We start from the raw sequence: 22,591 nt of genomic DNA, 5'->3' as shown, positions 1-22,591 counted from the left end.
CACAGACCTGTTTGCTCAATAAGCAAATTGATGGGGATCTAGAAAGGGTCCAGTGATGTTCTTCAGGTGGGCCAACACCAGTCTCTCAAATGATTTCATGACCACAGACGTCAGGGCGACAGGTCTGTAGTCATTAAGTCCTGTGATTTTTGGTTTATTTGGGACAGGAATAATGATTGAGCGTTTGAAGCAGCATGGGACTTCACACTGCTCCAGTGATCTATTGAAGGTGTGTGTGAATATGGGGGCCAGCTGGTTAGCATAGGATCGAAGACACGCTGGTGAGATGCCATCTGGGCTGCAGCTTTCCTCGTCTTTTGTTTCCGAAAGCCCCGGCTCACATCATCTTCACTGATCTTAAGTGCAGGTTGAGTAGCAGGAGGGGGGAGGAGGGGGGTTGCAGGAGGTGTTGGTGTTTGTGTGAAGTGAAGGTCAGAGTGGGTGTGGGATTGGGCCTTTCAAATCTGCAGTAGAACACATTCAATTCATCAGCCAGTTGTTGGTCCACCACAGGGTTGGGGGTAGGAGTCCTGTAATTTGTGAGTTGTTTCATGCCACTCCACACTGATGCAGGGTCGTTAGCTGAAAACTTGTTTTCCAGCTTCTCAGAGTATCTTCTTTTAGCCACTCTGATTTCCTTGTTCAGTGTGTTCCTGGCCTGATTGTACAAGACTTTATCCCCACCCATGTAAGCATCCTCTTTGGCCTGAGGAAGCTGCCGGAGCTCTGCTGTAAACCACGGTTTATCATTGTTTAACTTCAAATAAGTCCTAGTAGGAATGCACATATCCTCACAGAAACTGGTATATGATGTAACAGTATCTGTGAGCTCGTCCAGGTCTGTGGCTGCAGCCTCAGAAACACTCCAATCCGTGCAGTCAAAGCAGGCTTGAAGTTCCCGCTCTGCTTCATTGGTCCATCTCTTTACAGTCCTTACTACTGGCTTGGATGATTTTAATTTCTGCCTGTAGGTTGGAAGAAGACGAACCAGACAGTGATCAGATAGTCCCAAAGCTGTTCTAGGGACAGAGCCATATGCATCCTTTATTGTTGTATAGCAGTGATCCAGTATGTTCCTGTCTCTGGTGGGGCATGTGATGTGCTGTTTGTATTTGGGCAGTTCACGTGTGAGATTTGCTTTGTTAAAATACCCAAGAATAATAATAACTGAGTCCAGGTATTGTTGTTCTGTGTCTGTGATTTGATCAGCCAGCTGTTGCAGCGCGGCATTCAAACATGCGCTTGGCGTGATATACACACTCACCAGAATAAGCAAGGAAAACTCCCACGGCGAGTAGAAAGGCTTACAGTTAATAAAGAGCACTTCCAAATTAGGACAGCACATCCTCTTTAACATTGTTACATCTGTACACCAACTTTCATTGATGTAAAAGCATGTTCCACCGCCTCTCGTTTTCCCTGTTAACTCCACAATGCGATCCGCTCTGAACAGCTGAAAGCCCGGCAGATGTAACGCGCTGTCCGGAATGGCTTCACTCAGATAGGTTTCTGTGAAGCACAAGGCAGCAGAGGTTGAAAAGTTCTTGTTTGTGTGGGTGAGGAGATGTAGTTCATCCGTTTTGTTAGGTAGACAGCGGTGATTTGCTAGATGAATACTCGGCAGCGCTGTTCGAAATCCGCACCGCTCATCTCCCTCGCCTGCGTCTCTTGAACAGCAGAGCTGCGCCTCCAACTAAAATGTCCAGCAAAACATTTGAATATTCCGGGACCAACATTTGAAAAAACCGGGAAAAGAGAGTCTGGTACATGCTGTCGAATGTTCAGCAGTTCATCTCTGGTAAAACTGACTGGAAATAGATTACTAAACACAGGACAAACAAACAAAAACAACAAAACAATAGGTGCGCTCCACACCGAGGCAGCCATCTGCGGCGCCATTTAAGCAATGTCAAGACCAATATTACAGTCCTGTCAGAAGGGCAACTGTTCCCTTTTGATTGCAACTCCTCGTCTTCTGATTGCATTTATTTGAGAAATTAAAATGACAGTAAGCTGGCTAATTTCAATTAATTGTCTCAATACTCTCCCCATTTTACAAAGACTTTGGAGAAAAAAAAAATTAGGGACATTTGGGAGGCGAAAGGTACACAATTAGTGATATACACACATTTCTGTATGGAAACGGCTTAAGGGCAGATTTCTTTTGTGATAAACCAAAAGCTATGCAACAAAGTGTTTAAGCATGACATCATCACGCACACCATTTTTATCGATAAAAGTCCATTTGAATGGAAACAGGAAGACGACGGCAAATTTCTCCAAAACAAATTTCCACATTTTCACTTTGTCGATAACAAAACAGTGCGAAAAGTGGATGTAAACTAGGTTACTGATACTGCTGACAACCAAAATGTTAACACACAGCTGGGTGTAATCTGTGAAGACATAACATTGACAGTTTGAATCACAGAACATAAATGATACTAAGAGAACTAGCTCACATCAGAAAGCATGGTAACAGCCACCGTAAATAATCAACTCCAAAAATAGAGACCTATTGCCTAATAAGGAAGGTTTCACAATGAGACAGTCTCCCTTGTGCTCTACAGCAAGGACTTGAGCAATCACTGGCAGGGCTTGTAGAGCAGTTATACAAGTAATTACTTTTAACGCTCCATTGCTTGTGGCTATGAGAAATTGGCAGCACTGATTTTCATACATGCCAAGACAATGATCTAATTTCATGAGCCGTCATTATGTGCTACATTGCTCTAATGTAAAGTTCCAGCATCATTAATACTTATAAATCTGATATGACAATGGGCTTCTATTAAAGGGGAAATTTCACATTAATTTTTGCTGGGACAGTCAGGATTCTTTTTTGGCAGAAAAGTGTTTGCTGTAATTACTGTAAATATTGGTCAAGCTTCTGCAGTATATCCCTGATTGTTGGCTTTCAGGAAGGCATAAAAGACATGGTCAGGTGCAGAAACCAACTCACTTTTTCTTTCTTTTCCTCACTTTCAGAAGGCGCTTTTTGGACTTTGTGGAGTTTTACAGAGCCCTCTCTGAAGATGTCACCAAAGCCGATGCCTTTAACTTTCTTCGGCTGAGCCATGACACCGTTGCCTGGGAGAGGGGACGTGGGGCTAGAGGTGCCATCTCTGTTATCTGTGAACAAACATCTCAAGTTTCACAAACATTTTTTGGTGTTTTGATGATGCAAGTCAAGGTAGAAGTGCCAACAGGGCTAGAAACTAAATACAAATTTTTCACTGAAATTATATTAGAATTTCCAAGACATTATTTCAGGTGGGGGGGGGGGAATCTACAAGACATCTGATTTTTAAATCAAAGTTTTCTCCTAAATACGTCCACAAGAGAGCACAAAAAAAATCAATATAAACGAATAAGCACCATGTTATAGCTTTTGTTTATTGCAAAGAACATATCTGACTGTCAACAAAAGTGAGTAAAATGATTAAGTCAATAGATTTAGCCAGTTCATATTCTCAAATCATAAGTAAAAATGTAAAACGAGTTAAGAAATGTTCAATAGACGGTTCTATGTTAAAACCTATGTTAAAGCATTACACAGTAGCCAGATGATAGGGACTCCCTTTAAAGCCCCAAAAAGAACCTAAAAGTATCATAAAGTAGTCAATACGACTTGTGCATCATATTCCAAGTCTTCAGAAGGCATACGGTTATGGTGAGAAACAATCTGAAATGCAAGTCATTTTCCGCATTATGAGTGCTATTCACAGTACCTTGCATGTTTATGTGAAAACTTGCATTGTTTAGCACTAAAAACAATGCAAAAACAATACAAAACAGTGCCATATTACTACCACGGACTCAAGCTTCATAATACCGGTAGTACCACAGTGTTTTTCATTAAATACATTTGTGTGTACGGCAAGATGCTCATAAGAGCAAGCCTAGGCACAGTCAAGACACAACCGCCAAAGACCTCCACCTAAGGGGCTGTTCGCTCCGAACACGTACATCTTTTTCTGTGCAAGCATGTGGTAGACAGACGTCTTTTCCTGTTGCGGTGCGTTACGCTGTTTTTTTCAGCGTCTCGTGCAGGAGCAATGTATTTTTTTTTTTTTGAGACGCTGTGTCAGTTTAAAAGGACATTTAGCCTTTAAAACACCTGCATTGTTTTATTTGTTGCACTACGTCTGTTTTAGCACAAGAAACTGGTCTGAACGGCCAGTAAACCATCGTCACTGCTTGGCAGACATCCAAAATTCAAATTTTTATTTGACAGCCTAAAGTTAAGGTGTCATAATAAAAAAGCCATCTCTTTGCAAAACAGCATAAACACTGGTGAAGAACTTGCATTGTTTTTAACGCTAAACAACGCAAGTTTTCACATAAACATGCAAGGCACTATGAACGAGTTTCTCTTATAGCACTCATAATGCCTAATGGAAAATGACTTGCATTTCAGATTGTTTCTCACCATAATCGTATGCCTTCTGAAGACTTGGAATATGATGCACAAGTCGTATAGACTACTTTTATGATACTTTTAGGTTTTTTTCGGGGCTTTCAGGGAGTCCCTATCATCTGCTATTGTATCGAAAAGACTGATATTCATTCTTTTTTTCTGCATAAGAAAGTCATGCAGGTTTGGAATGACATTAGGATGAGAAATTGTGACATTATTTTCATTTTTGGTTGAACTATTCTTTTAGCAGCTGCTGTCAGGCTGCTCCAGTTGGCATCACACACACCCCAAAAATGTACATAAAGTAAAACAGTTCTGACTGCAGATGCCATAATGAAGACTGAAACTGCATAAACACACACCGCACACACACTTAAATGTACAAAAAGGCAACAAAGGCCTCTGTTGAGTGTTTTCTTGTAAGGACATGCACTCATTAAGAATGTATCACACGATCAATTGAGCAGTACCTGGCTCGTCTGTGACATTGTCGGTCTCTGTGTCTTCGGTTGATTCTATTTCTTTGACGAAGTTGGAAGGAAAGAGTCCAGACTTCCCATTCATGGTTCCGCTCCACCAGCCCTCCTCAACCTACAAAACATGCACAGTCAGCACTAATAACAATCCAGTCCTATGGTCAAAATCTAGGGTGACATGTTTATAACTTAATAAAATACAATTCAGGATGAATTACTGAAATACTGTAGTATTAAAACAACAGATATGAGTCAAAAGCTTGGACACATCTATGTATCTTTTAGTACTACCATTTTCCACATTTTAGAATAATAGTCCAAAAAATGCCCACAACACTTCTATTTACTGTATTTTAGCTTGAAGTATCCACCTGAGATGCTTTCTTAATAGTATGGAAGGAGATCAAATGTATGTTGGGCACTTGTTAGCTGCTTTTCCTTTACTACACTGTGCAACTCATTCAGTGGGTTGGCAAAGAAAATCATGCATAGAAAGAAATTATATTTGTCTGCAAGACTATTTTCAAGCATTTATGCATTAGACTTAATCATAACATTCATTATTATAAAGAGCGTGAGAAGCAAAAATTCAGTGACCAAACGTTTGACTGGTAATGCACACTCCTAATCAAACAATATGAAAACAAACAAACAAAAACATAGAATTAACCCAGTATAAATAGATGAGATAAATGAAAAGTGAGAGATAATTTTAAGAAATGCAAATGACACTGATTTTGCGACAAATAAAAATTAATGATCATGCAATTTGCAATTGTTTTGCAGATTTAACCAAATAAAGGTAAGGGAATGTGATAAAAACAGCTGGGCTGAGTGCAAGAAACAGATTGTGTTCCATTTTCATGTTATTAATCAAAAGTCTCTGGGGTAGATGGTTGATAGTTGATTAATTGATCTTAACTGCAAAAACCTTATGTCATACTGCAGCATGCAAAATCTCACCCTTCACAGAACATAATTAAATCTGTTGTATGAGATTTTCTATTGATTTTCTAACCTCAGTATTGAGGGTGAACACAAATTATGCAAACTGCATGATGAATGACGAAGCTTCTCACCTCCTCGATGATGTCAATGATGTCTCCAAGCTTCAGTTCCAGCTCGTCTTCATTCTGAGGCACGTATTCAAACAGGACTTTGCACTGACGCTTCTTGGGTTCTGCAACGAAAACACAGCCAGTCAACTCAGGATCTGGCCTGACATGCTCAGCCAGTATGTGAAGGAACTGTTTCTCCCACAGCTACCTGTAGAGGGCTCAACGATTAATGACTAACACAATCAGGAAGTAGACTCTTTAAACATGTGCATACACACATGCACTCTCACATACAACAACATATCCTGTTTGGACACATTTTCCCAGAGATGATGTGCCCTTTATGAAGAAAAACAGTAGACTGCTCCCTTTGCTCTCCGAGTGGTGTTCTGTATTTCCATTGAGACACATTAACTGTCACTCAGAAACGAAACCGCAAAATCTGCAGTAATCATCCACCTTTTAATGCTTGTGGCATGCGAGATAACTGTGAGGCATATAATATGCCAAGGGACCAAATTTACCAACACTTATTTAGATTGTGTTGACATTACCATGAAGCCACTGTATTACCATGGTACATGGCCAAGAAATCATGGTATTACCATGGTATTGTGTAGAGTAAGGAAAATGCATTTATGTTTTTTCTCATCAACACAGTAAATACAGCAGGCATAATACAGATTGATTCACGCAGATGTCCAGCTCTACACTAACAAAAAAGTATAATGGTATTACCATAATTTTTTGGACAAGGTACTATGATAAGATTTCTTGGACGAGTATATAAATACTGGCGGCCAAAAATTTGGAATAATGTACAGATTTTGCTCTTATGGAAAGAAATAGGTACTTTTATTCACCAAAGTGGAATGCAACTGATCACAATGTATAGTCAGGACATTAATAATGTAAAAAATGACTATTACAATTTGAATTTTTTTTTCAGAACTTCTTACACTACTTCAAAGAGTTCTCATAAATAAAATAAATAAAACAATTGACAGCTTTGCAGATCCTTGGATTCTAGCTGTCAGTTTGTGCAGATGCTCAGGTGACATTTCACCCCACACTTCCTGTAGCACTTGCCATAGATGTGCCTGTCTTGTCGGGCACTTCTCACACACCTTACAGTCAATGGGGTTAAGATCCATAATACTATTTTCCAATTACCTGTTGTCCCATGTCTGTGTTTCTTTGCCCACTCTAACCTTTTCTTTTTGTTTTTCTGTTTCAAAAGTGGCTTTTTCTTTGCAATTCTTCCCAGAAGGCCTGCACCCCTGAGACTTCTCTTTATTTTTGTACATGAAACTGGTGTTGAGTGGGTAGAATTCAATGAAGCTGTCAGCTGAGGACATGTGAGGCATCTATTTCTCAAACTAGAGACTCTGATGTACTTATCCTCTTGTTTAGTTGTTCATCTGTCCTTCCACATCTCTTTCTGTTCTTGTTAGAGCCAGTTGTCCTTTGTCTTTGAAGACTGTAGTGTACACCTTTGTATAAAATCTTCAGCTTTTTGTCAATTTCAAGCACTGTATAGCCTTCATTCCTCAAAACAATGATTGACTGACGAACTTCTAGATAAAGCCGTTTCTTTTTTTGCCATTTTTGACCCAACACTGACCTTAAGACATGCCAGTCTATTGCATACTGTGGCAACTCAAAAACAAACACAAAGACAATGCTAAGCTTCATTTAATGAACCAAATAGCTTTCAGCTGTGTTTGATGTAATGGCAAGTGATTATCTACTACCAAATTAGCAATTTAGCATGATTACTCAAGGATAAGGTGTTGGGAGGGATGGCTGCTGGAAATGAGGCCTCTCTAGATTTGATCAAAAATGACTTTTTTTTTTAAATAGTGATGGTGCTTTTTTTGTACATCAGTAATGTCCTGACTATACTTTGTGATTAGTTGAATGCCACTTTGGTGAATTAAAGTAGCACTTTCATTCCAAACAGAAAAATCTGTACATTATTCCAAACTTTTGGCCGCCACTATATATATCTATATCTATATATCTATATATATATATATATATATATATATATACACACACACACACACACACACACTACTGGTCAAACATTTTGAAACACTAGACCAAAATGTTTCTCATGATCTTAAAAATCTTTTGATCTGAAGACGGATGCTTAAATGTTTGAAATTAGTTTTGTAGACAAAAATATAATTGTGCCACCATATTAATTTATTTCATTATAAATCTAAAATTTAATGAAAAAAAGAGTTTTTGAAATTGATGACTTGGACCAAATAATAAAAGCAGCCAATAAGTGCCCAGCATACAGATAAAAACTCCTTCAATACCGTTTAAAAATCATCCCAGGGTGATACCTCAAGAAGTTGGTTGAGAAAATGTCAAGAGTACATGTCTGCAAATTCTAGGCAAAGGGTGACTACTTTGAAGATGCTAAAATATACACAGTTTTGATTTATTTTGAATTTTGTTTAGTCACAACATAATTCCCATAGTTCCATTTATGTTATTCCATAGTTTTGATGACTTTACTATTATTCTAAAATGTGTAGAAAAAAAAAATTATAATAAAGAATGAGTAAGTGTTTCAAAACTTTTGACCGGTAGTGTAAATATAAATATATTATTACGGTCAGTCGCTTAATTTTTAATCACAATAATCATCATTTTTCATATTTAAATCACAATTAATCGCACATTTTAAAAGTGCTGAAATTTTACACTATATACACACACTTCTTTTCTTGTCAAAATGCATTTACTTCCTTTTTAGGAAAGAAAGCAAAACAATATGTAACAATGTATTGCATTAAATCTCTTAAAATAAAAATATATCTTGTATGCATATACATAATCTCAAAGCACTGTGGTATTACCATCTGATACTTTAACCGTCCCTGTTTTTAAAGATTATAGAGGGCCTATGTGAACACAATCTATGTTAGCTTGAATTAAAGCTGCTTTGAGCATAAAATACACAAAAACAGCATATGCACTATTTCCTCAAGGGAACAGTCTGATAGACCTGATAAAAACATTATCATCCTGTTCAAGCTGATACAGAGGAGCGCAAGGGGAGTTAACAGAACTACATTCCACTGTTATCACTATTTTAAGTTATCTTTCTACCAGCAACCTTGAATGTAGGATAGATCACTATCACTCTGTGTTCTGTGTTAACGTTCCTATACAGCTGGAGCTGATGAAGTGGACTTCCTCAAATTTCAGACAGCCCTACACTCAAGACTCAGACAGAAGAAACGAAAACAGTGAATTATCCTAGACAACAGGCAAAGCTACTGCTGCCCACTGCTGGCCAGACATGTTTTCTGATAAACTCTCACTGATTCCAGGTAAGCTAAGACCAAAAGCTTGAAGTAGGGAAAGAATTTACTGTAAACAGTAAACTACATAAACATCAGATTTGCCCACTGAGGCATATCAATTGTATCTCAAGAGACAAAAAGTGAATGTCCAAAAATGTATATTCTGTCATCATTTTCTCACCCTCATGTTGTTCCAAACCCATATGACTTTCTTCAGTTGGACACAAAAGGTTAGTCAGAATGTCAGCCTCAGTCACAATTCACTTTCAATGCATGGAAAAAAAAAAAGATGCTATGAAAGAGAATAGTGACTGAGGCCAACAGTCCCTTACACTAAAAACATGTCATTTCATGTTCCATGGAAGACAGTCAGTCATATGGGTCTTGAACAACTTGAAGGCAAGTGAACCGTCCCTTTAATTTTAATTTAAAAAGGGATGAAAGCTATTAAATTGGAAATGAAACGCACTCTTTTTTGAGGCACGGGGTTGAGAGTGGGGCTGGAAGCCCAGTCCTCCTGCTGGGATGCCATAGGTACTGATCCTCTGCACCAGGCTTGCTACGTTCCCGGATGATCGCCGCCGTATCGGAGACTGTTCTTTCACCTCCTTTGATTCTTTAGCCTCCTTTTGCTCCTCTTTGGACTTTGGCTCCTCTTTTTTCACCTCCTGGGTTTAAAAAAAAAAAAAGAAAAAAAGAAAAACAATAAATTAGGGCTGTCAATTTAATGTGTTTTTCAGTGCAATTAATTATATTAAAAATAACTCATTCACACAACTGATCATGTCCTCGGACCGTAATGTGGAATATTATTAGTAATATAATATAATTCAATTAAAAATTTTAATTGATTGACATCCCTACAATAAATGTACACCAGAAGCAGGGCCCGAGTAGCTCAGTGAGTAAAGACCATCAGGTTCTTGGTCAACTCTCTTACCAAGGCCCTTCTCCCCGACTGCTCAGTTTGGCCAGGCGGACAGTTCCAGGAAGAGTCCTGGTTGTTCCAAACGTCTAGTGGGAGGCCTAGGTAGCTCAGTGAGTAAAGACACTGACTACCACCCCTGGAGTCGCGAGTTCGAATCCAGGGCGTGCTGAGTGACTCCAGCCAGGTCTCCTAAGCAACCAAATTGGCCCGGTTGCTAGGGAGGGTAGAGTCACATGGGGTAACCTCCTCGTAGTCACTATAATGTGGTTCTCGCTCTCGGTGGGGCGCATGGCGAGTTGTGCTTGGATGCCGCGGAGAATATCGTGAAGCCTCCACATGCGATATGTCTCCGCGGCAACGCGTTCAACAAGCCACGTGATAAGATGCGTGGATTGACGGTCTCGGACGCAACTTAGATTCGTCCTCTGCCACCCAGATTGAGGCGAGTCACAATGCCACCATGAGGACTTAGAGCGCATTGGGAATAGGACATTCCAATTGGGGAGAAAAGGGGAGAAAATAAAAAAAAAAAACACCAGTCGCACACAGGAAATTATACAAAAAACAAAAACACATCAATATTTATTGAAACAGCAACATCTCAGTGTTCGTAAAACAGTCTAAGTATGAAAGCAAAAATTCCGGTTTTCCAGAGTAGTTTCTATAATATAATAACAATTTGAGTCTTTTTTTAATACACATGGAAATATCGGTTACTTAGAAGTAAACATCTATATTGCTGGAAAAGCTGCACTTGTAATTGTTTGTTCATTGTACCACGAATGTTGAAAATCAACAATTCTTTATCAGGTTTTAACTATGCTTAGTTTTTAATTCTTTGATAGATTTTAAAATTAACACTTCATCAAAAGTCAAACCTACACAGTGTAGACCTTTACAGAAACCACCAAGCAGCACCTACATTCAATGTTTCCAAACAGATGTAAATTAACCAATACCACACACTGTAAAAAAAATCCTAATTTTACAGAAAATAACTAAATTTTTACAGTAGTTTTCCGTTTTTTTAATTTGTATTCAAAACTCTGTCATAAAACTTAAAATGCCAGTTGGGTTGGTAATTTACAGATAATGTCTGTAATTTTACAATGACAAATTACATGTATTTCTTTTTTTTTACAGAAAAATTACTATATTATTTATACCGTATTTTTTCTGCTTTCTAAAATTACAGACAAATTTATGTAAAATGACAATAATTATCTGTAATTAAATATGTAGCTCATTATATAAAGGTTTATGTCCATACTATCAAGTTAATGTTTTTCTTTGTAATTTTAAGGTAAATCTTATTAGTTTTATATTTATGTGTACTTTTACATTCAAACTCTGTATTTCTGGATACAAATTTAGCTAACTTTTTTTCATTACATCAAAGATAATCCATTGCCTTTTTGAAAGAGTACAAAACTGCACTGCTCTCGAGGTTGAAACGTTCAGTCATATTACACCTCTGGCCACACCAAATCAGTGATGTCACAGTGAGTAAAAGCACATACATGCCAATGAATTTGACAAAAGTAAAATGAGTAAAGGCATAGTCAGGAAAACAACGCATTGCAATAGTCCAGGCAAGAAGGAGTAGAAGCAAGATTGATATGCTTTAAGTCCTTTAGAGCAGCAAACATGCTTGAAAGTTTTAACCCCAAGAGAGCAGCATAAACTTTTTCCCCATCTGTGATTTAGTGTGTACTTTCTATTGAATGCGTTCACAATAGCCACAATGTCCAAAATGTCCTCACTAATATAGTGAAACATTTTAGGTGGCCCTCACTAGTAAAAAAAAAAAAAAAAAAAAAAAGGTTCATAAATCGGCCAAATCATGCTTAGCTTTAAGTCTACTAGGATGCACAGGTTTCTGTGAGGGTTAGGGAATATAAAATATCTTTAGCCTTCTATGAAATCAGTGGAAGTCTATGAGCTGTCCTCACTATTATAGTGGAACAAGTGTGTGTGTGTGTGTGTGTGTGTGTGTGTGCGTGTGCGTAAGCATTTTTGTATTTATAATTTTACCATACATTATTAAATTTTTGTTCATACACTTCAAAGAAAACACCATTTGAGAAATAAATTAAATACAACACCCTACAAATAAATGTAATTACACACATTTATTTTCTTTCTTTTAAAACAAGTCGTCTTTCCCTATAGTTGATACGTTACCACGCTGAAACAATTGCTATTGGCTGTCTCATCGTGTTGCTTTGAGAATGATTGGTTAATCTGACTGTCATTCAGGAAACTAGCCAATGAGAACTGTTCGCGCCTCTCACCGGTCATGTTTTAAAATACGTCTGTTTGAGTGGGTGTGTGCTGCTGCCATCCACACTGCTACTCGCCACAGTCCACTAGTAATGGCTGTTACCTGGATTATTTTACATCTTCCTGCAAAATTCTTATTTTGAGCGAATTTGAGTTGTTGGAAGTCAACCAAGAACAAAAGACATAGACGGGAGCTGTATGATCACGTAAGTTAAGTGAACTTATATCTTGCAAAAATATGGCGATATCATGTAAGAAAACATTTTCCCTGTTATTTTCTGTAACAGCCTAACGTAACGTTATATTTTGTTTTCATACACTTAATTTATGTAGCGCAGTCTAAAAATGGGGAAAACAGAGGAGACATGTGAAAGTTGTACTACCTGCCGGAGTGTAATTATGCCCATTAAGAGTTTCACCAACGGGTAACGGACATATCGCAGCCTGCAGAAGGGAAATACCTCTGTATGTGTATATTTACTTCATCAAGATGTCGTGTTAAAGTGAGATGCTAATTGAGATATCAGTACATATTTCAGTGTAGTAGTAGCCAGTGTTGCTAGTCTGTGTTGAAGTTGTCAGCTAATTTAAAGTTCAGACGAACTCTGTATGAATTTGAGAGGTAAAGTAACGTTAATGTTTACTTGATTGTGTTGAACGATAGCAGTTTTGGTGAGTGGTGACATTGCCTTCCTTCTGTTTTAAGCCAGTAATTAAGTAAATCTGTCAATTCACTGAAAAGTTTGAATGTAGTCTAACTTACATTTATGATCGCATCGCGTGTGTGTGAGAGACAACAAACATTGTGTATACTGTTAGAAATTAAATGTACATAGTTGGCAACCATTGCCACCATGTACAATGACTGGTGGTATGGTAATTTGACAGTCACTTAATTGTAAACAGATTACAGCACAACTACAACAGGCATACACATCTGACTGTTGAGGAGTACTGTTGTATGTGTTGGACCAGAAAAAAAAAAAAGATGTATATCAAAAGGTGTGGTGTGCAGTTACTGATCTCTCAACAGAATGCAAGTTATTAATGTCCAATATTCCAAGGTAATAGCTCTGAGATACACACTACCGGTAAAAAGTTTTGAAAAACATTCTTTATTATAATTATTATTTTTCCTTCACATTTTAGAATAATAGTAAAGTCATCAAAACTATGGAATAATATAAATGGAACTATGGGAATTATGTTGTGACTAAACAAAATCCCAAATAAATCAAAACTATGTTATATTTTAGCATCTTCAAAGTAGTCACCCTTTGCCTAGAATGTGCAGACATGTACTCTTGACATTTTCTCAACCAACTTCTTGAGGTATCACCCTGGGATGCTTTTTAAACAGTATTGAAGGAGTTCCCATCAATGTTGGGCACTTATTGGCTGCATTTCTTTATTATTTGGTCCAAGTTATCAATTTCAAAAACTTTTTTTTATTAAATTTTAGCTTTGTATTGAAATAAATTAATATGGTGGCACAATTATATTTTTGTCTACAAAACTAATTTCAAACATTTAAGCATACACCTTCAGATCAAAAGGTTTTTAGGATCATGAGAAATATTTCAGTCAAGTGTTTCAAAACTTTTGACCAGTAGTGTATGTGTAGCTGCCTGTTTCTTTTAGCAATTTTTACCTTTCCATTCTCAACACTGATAACTGCTAATGATAAGAAACTTGCTTAAATTTTTTAGATCAAGCATTGGAACAAGGTTTACAGGGGAGAACAGACACCCAACAGAGAGACAAATCCATCACTAGTAAGTATCAACTGCAGTACTATATAAGATAAGATATTAGTCATCATCATCAATCCATTGTTTAATTTTCAGGAGAACATTAAGGGAAAGACCTCACGACCCTCAGACATGTTATAACAGGGTAAACGCAGCTGCAGTTAATTCATTTATTAGACGGTTGGTTTGATTTTGGTGTACCAATTGGCAATATGTTTTTAGCTACAACTGTGTTTACCTCGCTATGATACATATGTGAATAGTGTCCATTGTTGTGAATCCATGTCTTCCTTCTTTTGGTGGTTCACATTTTTCTGACGGGGGTGCTAAGACATGCATTAGGTGCATGGTTAAATTGGTAAACATTTAATAACTAACTAGCTAACTCTCAAAGCTGACAGTACTCTGTATTCACATTGCCAGATTGTCTCATAATGGCAAATGTTGTTACAAACAATTTAAATAAAGTTTGTTTAAACTTGTTTAAAGGAATGGTAAATGAAATCCTACTTTTTAAGAACTTTTCAGTGTATTTCTTCAGTATGATTTCAGTTGCGGATATTTCACAGTAATCTTAAAGCTTATGAGAATTTGAAGAAACCTTTTTACTGTTAATCAGTACAGTAAATTAAATATTTCATTTAAGGTTTGTACTGTAATTCTATAAAAACTGAATCATTAAATATTGTATTTAGATTGTACTTTTACAGGTTTTTACCATTACATATTTAAACATAAAATCTAAACACAAACACTGCCAGTCAAGTTTGAGATGATTTTAATCTGTTTTATACAATATTTTTAGAGACTTTTTATTTTGTCTTCCAAAATAAAACTGGTATTTTACAATCTTTAGCATGTGTTAACTCTTAATTGAAGGTGTTTGATCATAATTCAAGAAAAACCTGTAAAATAACAGTGTTTCTCTGCAAAACCTTTAATAAAAATATCTGTACATTTACTGTTTTTGCACTTTATTTGAATAAGGATATTTTACCGTTTTTGTTTGGCAGCCACTGCTGCCAGTCATTTGATTGTTTTTTTTACAGTGCAGCCTCTCTCTTACACATTCAAAATAAGTGGGGAGGGAGAGACAGAGAGAGGGAGAGAAACAAAAGAGTGATAAGATCTACAGTGACTACAGACAGTCACGTTCTACGCCCTGAGAAGCTAGTTTTCACATTGTCCTGTTGAAACTTGCTCAGGGCTTCTCTGCTTCAAAGAATGTTATTTCTGCTATGATTATTCTTGAAACATGTATGAAAACAAGATTATTTTAAGTGTAAAACTTAATTCTATAAACAAGAATAATGATTACAGAGCTGATAAATATTACAGCATAATATGTCCATAAAAAGCCTAATAATTGCTGATGGATACCTATAAAAATGGACATGTTTTCCATATAACTTTAGCTTTTGTGTGTCATTAATTCTGTCAGTATTACTTAGTAAACTGTCATGGCTTTGCAATATATGTTTTAGGTGATGCTTTGTCTTCATAAGTATGCTTATTGGACATTTTATAATGTTATATTTACATTATAACTGAAATATACTCATATGCATCGTATCGAAATTGAATTGAATCAAGAGCTTGTGAATCAGAATTGAATCTGGAAATTTGCATCAATACCCAACCCTAATGGTGTATGAATACAGTAATGATTCAGTACAATGGTATATATGTATCAAAGTACCATGGTATTACCATCTAATACCATCATTGTACCACCAGAGCACTTTTTTGTATTGGCTATTTCACTTAAAAACACTTTGAATTGACTCTCAAACAGTCTGATTATTTGGTCCAGGTTCTGCCCCCTGTCCCGACTTGACTCAGACAGTGTTTGGGTTTAAGACAAAGGCATGTGGCATAGTGCTCTCGTTTCCTAGAGGCTCCAGTGCAGAATGGAGAATGCCACAGGCTGCATCCGCTCTAAACTTCCTGTCTGAGATGCTGACAAAGACATTTTTTTCCTGTTACTCCCTACTCCTCAAGAACTAATTTGAGTTCAGGCTTTTTAAGCTTCTGATTTTCTTAAAATAATAAACTAAATAAAACACTATAACAGAGATATTTGATTTTTCCTTTTTCACTGCATCCATATCCATATGACAGTAGCAATGTGTCTTCATTCAGCAGACGGCTATACTACACTAGATTTTCCAGCAATGCTGACATAATGCCTTGCCAGAGAGCAACATGTAAATATTTACAATACAGCCACAGTAGAACAAAAATCATTTAACAAAATACAGACTTTGTCTGTAAACGGTGGTAATAGACCACACAGATAATAAAATTAATAATCAAATATAGGACTATTCTTTTTAAAAACAACAAACACGATGTCCTGGAAATTACTTAAAAAAAAAACATAATGAAATAGTGCTGTAGGTCTAAAAACATGATTTTATTAAAGAACTCTATTCTGGTTATTCTTTGACTGTAAGTGCCCTTTAAATCCAGTGCTATCTGTGTTCTATCTGGTGATTCAGCGAAACACAGCAGTCAAATGTCACGTTGTGAGATATTAAACAAACACAAGAACCATCCCAAGACCAAACATTTCTTATAGCACACGTCCTGCAGACAAAACAAGCCAAAGATCTTTAGATACAAACTGTCAAACAGACAAAAATGAGTTCCATACCTGCTCGCCTTCCATGGTTCTCTCCTGAAACTACCTGAGTGCTGACAATCTAATCTTTCCGGGATCAAAGTTTAGTCAAGGGAGTGGAAGATTACCTCACTCACTACTAAAGGATCTCCACAAGGAAGCAAAAGCAATAATTTCCTACCTTTGAAAAGATTTGTTATATACCACTGGCTTTAATGTGGGTATATCACGTCTGTTGAAAAGCGCTTGCAGACAAAAATGTCTCATTCTGCGTTTTGGTGATAGTTAAGACTTGACGTGCTTCTCTGGTAATTAAAATACACCTTACATAGAAATAAAATATTTTTAAGCCTATCACAAGTCCCATCTGGGCTTGTTCTGTACATCAAATAGCATTAAGAGGTCCTTTATCCATCTTTTGATCACTGACAAGGAAGCGCTGATGTGCGTGTCTGTGATGTGTTCGTCAGTGTAAAGACTCCGGGCAGACACATTACAAAGGTTTTGCCTTTCCAACAAGTGTTATGCTGGTTTATGCTGTATTAACGGTAGGGGTGTAAATCGGATGTTTCATCACGATACTATCTTGAATCGATTCTCTTGGCCTGCAATCCGATATTTGCCGATACTTTAAAGTCTGCAGCAATACAATTCGATTCAGGGGCCTGCGATTGATATTCTGATATTATGCCTATTTTACACAATCAATTACATTTTTTTTGCCCTCAAATGCAACCAAAATATAATTTATTTTATTCAGCTCTCTGTATACACATTGGGACATCCACAACAAAATAAGGTACTTCAGATACAGATAAATAATATAAAAAATAAATTCACACACAAGTGGTCATCACTCGTTTGATGACAGCTAATTTTTCAGTTTAGTCCAATTCAAAATACTTACATAACCATGACTTGTTTCCAACTATCCGTGCTATCCGTGGTTTTCTTGGCTACAACTTCCACAGCTGTAATGAAAAATTCTGTTACAGTTAACTGGGCTAGATGTTAGTAAGGGTGTTGATGTGTAGAGGAGCTGAGCAGGTGTTTCTCTTTCTCGTTAGTGCTGTTCAGAATGTCGCCGTTGTCAAGATGTTTCACATGGTTGAACTTCTCCATTGTACTTTAAAATAGAAAATTCAAATGGGTCACATACGCAACGATATTGATGGAAGCCCGAATTAATCGCTGCTTTTGTCACGAGCTCACATTTTAAGGATGCGCTTGCACAGATCCCGTCAATGGAGTTTGCACTTCGTGGGAAGCCTGGTTGACGCGTGCGCACGCTACACGGATAGCAGAGCACAATTTGGCTTCAAAGACCCCGCGCACATCCGTGTCCCACATGAAAAGCATATTTAGCGCTCATAAAGTCAAATTAATAGTAAGGTTGCTTCATCACTTCAATGCATATGGACGTGGCTGACATGAGTATAAAAATAAAGGTACATCTTAAAAAAAATGTCTATATCGATATTTACGCATTGTATCGATAACACTGGATCGATGCATCGATCCGGATCGATGCATCGTTACACCCCTAATTAACGGTAAATGCGTTATCGCGATTACGAAAATTTTACGTGTTAAACTTTTTAAATGAATGCATTAATAATGCATAATGAGTCATGAATATAACTACATTGCTCATGTTGTTTTTGTTTACAGGGAGCACAGACAATGCAATAGAAAGTCGTGTTGGTCTATTTATTGTCGATTCATTATTGCATGGTACAAGGTCTTTATCACATCACATTTAACTTGGACCACAACAAATATATTTTTTTTTGCCATGGAGCTGTAGATTCAGTAGCGCCGGGGCTCCGCCTCAGAGTAGAGGACAGGAAATGATGGTTAGACAATGGAGTGGGATTTGAACTTGTGCCACCTACATGAGTGCATGGCTCAACTTGTGGAGCACATCTGCGAATCGCTACTCTGACATTTCTTATAAAGTTTTTTTTATACTCCATCGTTTCCTCACACTCAATATGGGCTAGCATAATAAATAAAACTTAAACGGAAAAAGAATTTGAAAATCATGGAGAAGCATCATTTTTGGAATTACCTTTACAAAGTTGTCAGGGAAGAGGCCTCGTCTTCCGTTGAGATCTCCCTCCATCCATCCCTCCTCCTCGATTCTTCGTGCGTTTTTGATTATATCTCCAAGCTTGAGGGTCAACTCATCTTCGTGGAGGGCTTTGTACTCGTACTCCACCACCACCTCAACTACAAAGAGAGAAAAACACAGTTCAGTCACCATTAATGAAAAAGGTTATTTTTAAGATTCTTCAAATGTTTAATTAAAGCTCTCAGGGCATATTTAATGCTTCAAACTGTCACTTCACATTTAACCTGCCGTTTTTCAAAATTTTCAAACTACGTTTAACTTAAAGAAAAAAAATACTTATGACGAGAGACGCTAAAAACCACTGAGATGCAACGCAACTAAAGTGACGCGCTCCAAAAGCATCTGTCTGACGCACAAGTACAAAGACCAACAATTAAACGTAGAGCAGACAGAATTAGGCCAATAATTTTATTACTCAATTACTGGTTGTGGCTGAAATCTATCTTGGTCTACCTGACCTTGGCTTGGTGTCAAGAGATCCCAGAATTTTCCACTTCTTAATAAGTGATTGAACAGTACTGACTGGCATTTTCAAGGCTTTGGATATCTTTTTATATCCTTTTCCATCTTTATAAAGTTCCATTACCTTGTTACGCAGGTCTTTTGACAGTTCTTTTCTGCTCCCCATGGCTCAGTATCTAGCCTGCTCAGTGCATCCACGTGAGTGCTAACAAACTCATTGACTATTTATACACAGACACTAATTGCAATTTAAAAAGCCACAGGTGTGGGAAATTAACCTTTGATTGCCATTTAAACCTGTGTGTGTCACCTTGTGTGTCTGTAACAAGGCCAAACATTCAAGGGTATGTAAACATCTGATCAGGGCCATTTGGGTGATTTCTGTTATCATTATGATTTAAAAAGGAGCCAAACAACTATGTGATGATAAATGGCTTCATATGATCACTATCCTTAAATTAAAGACTTATCTCTTTAAAAAAAAAAAAAAAAGATGTTGCATTATCAGTCATATTTTCAAAATCAATGCCAAAATTTCACAATTTCTGCCAAGATATGCTAACTATTGAGCACAACTGTGTGTGTGTGTGTACACGTATATAATTTTTAATATAAATAATTTATAATAAAAATATTAAAATTACTTTGAACTCAGCAATTGAAAACTTGTTCATCATAGAAGAGGTGTATTCAGGTAATTGATTTGTATGACTTGCATTTTAATGTTTTTTAATGTTTTTTTTTTCTTTTTGGATAACTTTAGATCCGGACCAAAAAAAAAAAACCGACCATCACATCATTAAATGATGTCATATTTTCCAGCAAAAGTGTTTATATAATAGTGTTGTGTTTGATACAAATTTAAAATATAGTTGTTTAATGGCAGTTCAAAATATATTTTTGTGACATATAGAGATTGCTAAAAAATAAAATGCATATTTTGTTGTGGTGGTGTCAGTGAAAATGTTGGCAGGGAAAGTTAAATCTGAACTTGTGAAAAAAGAAAAACCCTTTCTGTTGAGCCCTGCATGTTGTTTCTGACCTTTTAAAATTGAATAAGGCACATTTTACACAAGATCCAGTGTAGTAGCATGTGGAATCTAGACCTTGCCCTTTTCAGCCACTATTGTTTGACCTCTTTGTTGAGCAAAACCTTCCGAATGATTGGGCCAGTCTATAAAAAAATTTTTTTTCTCAAATCTACTAGGTATGGTCACCGGGACAAAGCCCATCAATGAAAGATCATCATTTGAATGGCAGAGCACTTTAGATTCCCTTTAAAATGGTTAGTATGAAAGGGTGGGCAATATGACCAAAATCGTATATAACAATATGAGTAATTTTATATTACGATAACTATATATAATCACAATATAGTAAAAGTTTTCCGGAACAACGAGAGAAAAAAAATGTGTTTTTAAAAATCAGCTTTACTAAAATGTTAAATGAAGACACATTTTAGTCTGATATGTTGTTAACCAAAATTATTATTATTAGACTTTTTATAAACTTTCCTCGAGAAACTCAAGATCTTCTCAAAGCAATGCAACAAAGAAAATAATACACACAAAGTAAAAAACATACCCAATGAAAATAAACACTTTATTTTTACTGTTTAAAAATAAATTTTCAGACTATTATTTCACCTGCTTCATTATGAGGTCCTAAAACAGATAGCTTGTATTACGAGTGATTATCATCGTGCGACACTGTTTGCAGATTAAATTTTTCTGCTCGGTGTTGGCTTTTGTGAACACACACCAAAGATGTCACACCTGCTTTAATAATGAGCTCCTCTTCGCTTTCTTGATTGTTTGGGAGTTGTCCCGTTCAGTGGAGATGTCTTTCTCCATTAGGGTTTATCCTGGGTCAAAAATGATTGAGTAGCGTGAGTGATCCCGCTCTGCGCTCTCCTGCCTGTGGAGCACAAATATCGGGAAGACTGCTGGACTCAAGCACATTTGTGAGCTCCAGAGATAGCACGTGCCACACTCAACACATGAAACACAAATGCTCGTGTCCGATGAGTAGCAAATTTTGTGCTTTTGATGTGCCAATCACGAGATGAATGTCACTGAATTTGCTTGGGCGGCAGCAGAACAATTTTCAATGCTGGAAAAAACCTGTCCATGTTTCATCAAGTCTCACATGAAGCCCTGGCCATATAGGTAAGCCCATGCTGCGCACATGGATATTTACATATCGCGATATGGCAAAATTTCTATCAAGTGACCTTTTATATCATCGCAATGATATACATCTTCATATCGCCCAGCCCTAGTGGTTAGGAATGAAGGTCTCCAAGCATAGTGATGAACCTGTTGGCTTCTATTTCCATCAAGCATGGGACAAACAAAAATGACAAATGTCTGAGCAGTGTGTTGTTCTCTGCTACCTAATCATTACCACGGACACACAGAAACAAACATCCAATTCGCTCAGCCATATCCAGAGTCTTTGAAAAGTGGGGCATCATAAACAATGCCTTAGGAGAATCACTAAATCTGGCTGTGAGAGTTGTGCATGTCTGTGAAGAATGCGATCCGCAGCATGTGCATACACTATCTATGTTGACAGAGGTTATTTACACAGCGATGTCAGAGATGGCTTGGGAAGTCCAGAGACTTCTCATGGGAAACATAGGCCATTCCCAAAGAGTTATAAAACAATGTGCTTAAGGTACTATACCCCTCTGCAGTCTCTAATAGACAATTGTTTTTTTTACCCAATTGTTACAGTAAAAAAAAAAAAAAAAAGGAGAGTTAAAAGAAAACAAGGACATTGAAAAGTGGTTGGCAAGTTGTTTGCATAAAATATGCAAATATTTGGCAAACATCCCTGTGCAAGAAATACAATTTATCCACTTATAGTACCAGCATGAATTTCCATTTCATTCATGCCGGTTGAATATTCATTTTGCTCTTGGTGTGAAAGGTACATTTGTGTTCAACTGTGCATGTTCAGGACACTTAATTAGAGGCTGACCAATATATTGGTTTTGCTGATTAACTGGTGCTGATAGCTACTTTTGAAACTATCGGTACTATAATGTTTAGGCTACTTAATACTGTTTATATTATAAGACATTGTAGATGACTTTAAGAGTACATATTTTGTTTCTCTTATCTGT

At 37.0% G+C, this 22,591-nt stretch overlaps 1 protein-coding gene across 5 annotated transcripts in view; it reads right to left on the bottom strand.

The window, feature by feature from the left end:
- cd2ap (CD2-associated protein) overlaps positions 1–22,591 on the bottom strand; it is an 81,837-nt gene that overhangs the window by 48,225 nt on the left and 11,021 nt on the right. For all 5 annotated transcript variants that reach the window (XM_051725335.1, XM_051725330.1, XM_051725332.1 and 2 more), the window contains exons 2-6: positions 18,937–19,097; positions 9,750–9,948; positions 5,976–6,076; positions 4,891–5,011; positions 2,963–3,132 (exon numbers count right to left, since the gene is read on the bottom strand). In XM_051725335.1, the coding sequence (XP_051581295.1) occupies positions 2,963–3,132; positions 4,891–5,011; positions 5,976–6,076; positions 9,750–9,948; positions 18,937–19,097 (752 nt within the window). The remainder of the gene's footprint in view (positions 1–2,962; positions 3,133–4,890; positions 5,012–5,975; positions 6,077–9,749; positions 9,949–18,936; positions 19,098–22,591) is intronic.

Source organism: Myxocyprinus asiaticus, chromosome 19 (assembly GCF_019703515.2).
Source record: "Myxocyprinus asiaticus isolate MX2 ecotype Aquarium Trade chromosome 19, UBuf_Myxa_2, whole genome shotgun sequence".
NCBI lineage: Eukaryota > Metazoa > Chordata > Actinopteri > Cypriniformes > Catostomidae > Myxocyprinus > Myxocyprinus asiaticus.
The sequence above is the reverse complement of the archived record's forward strand: the minus strand, read 5'-3'. Positions and strand labels throughout refer to the sequence as shown.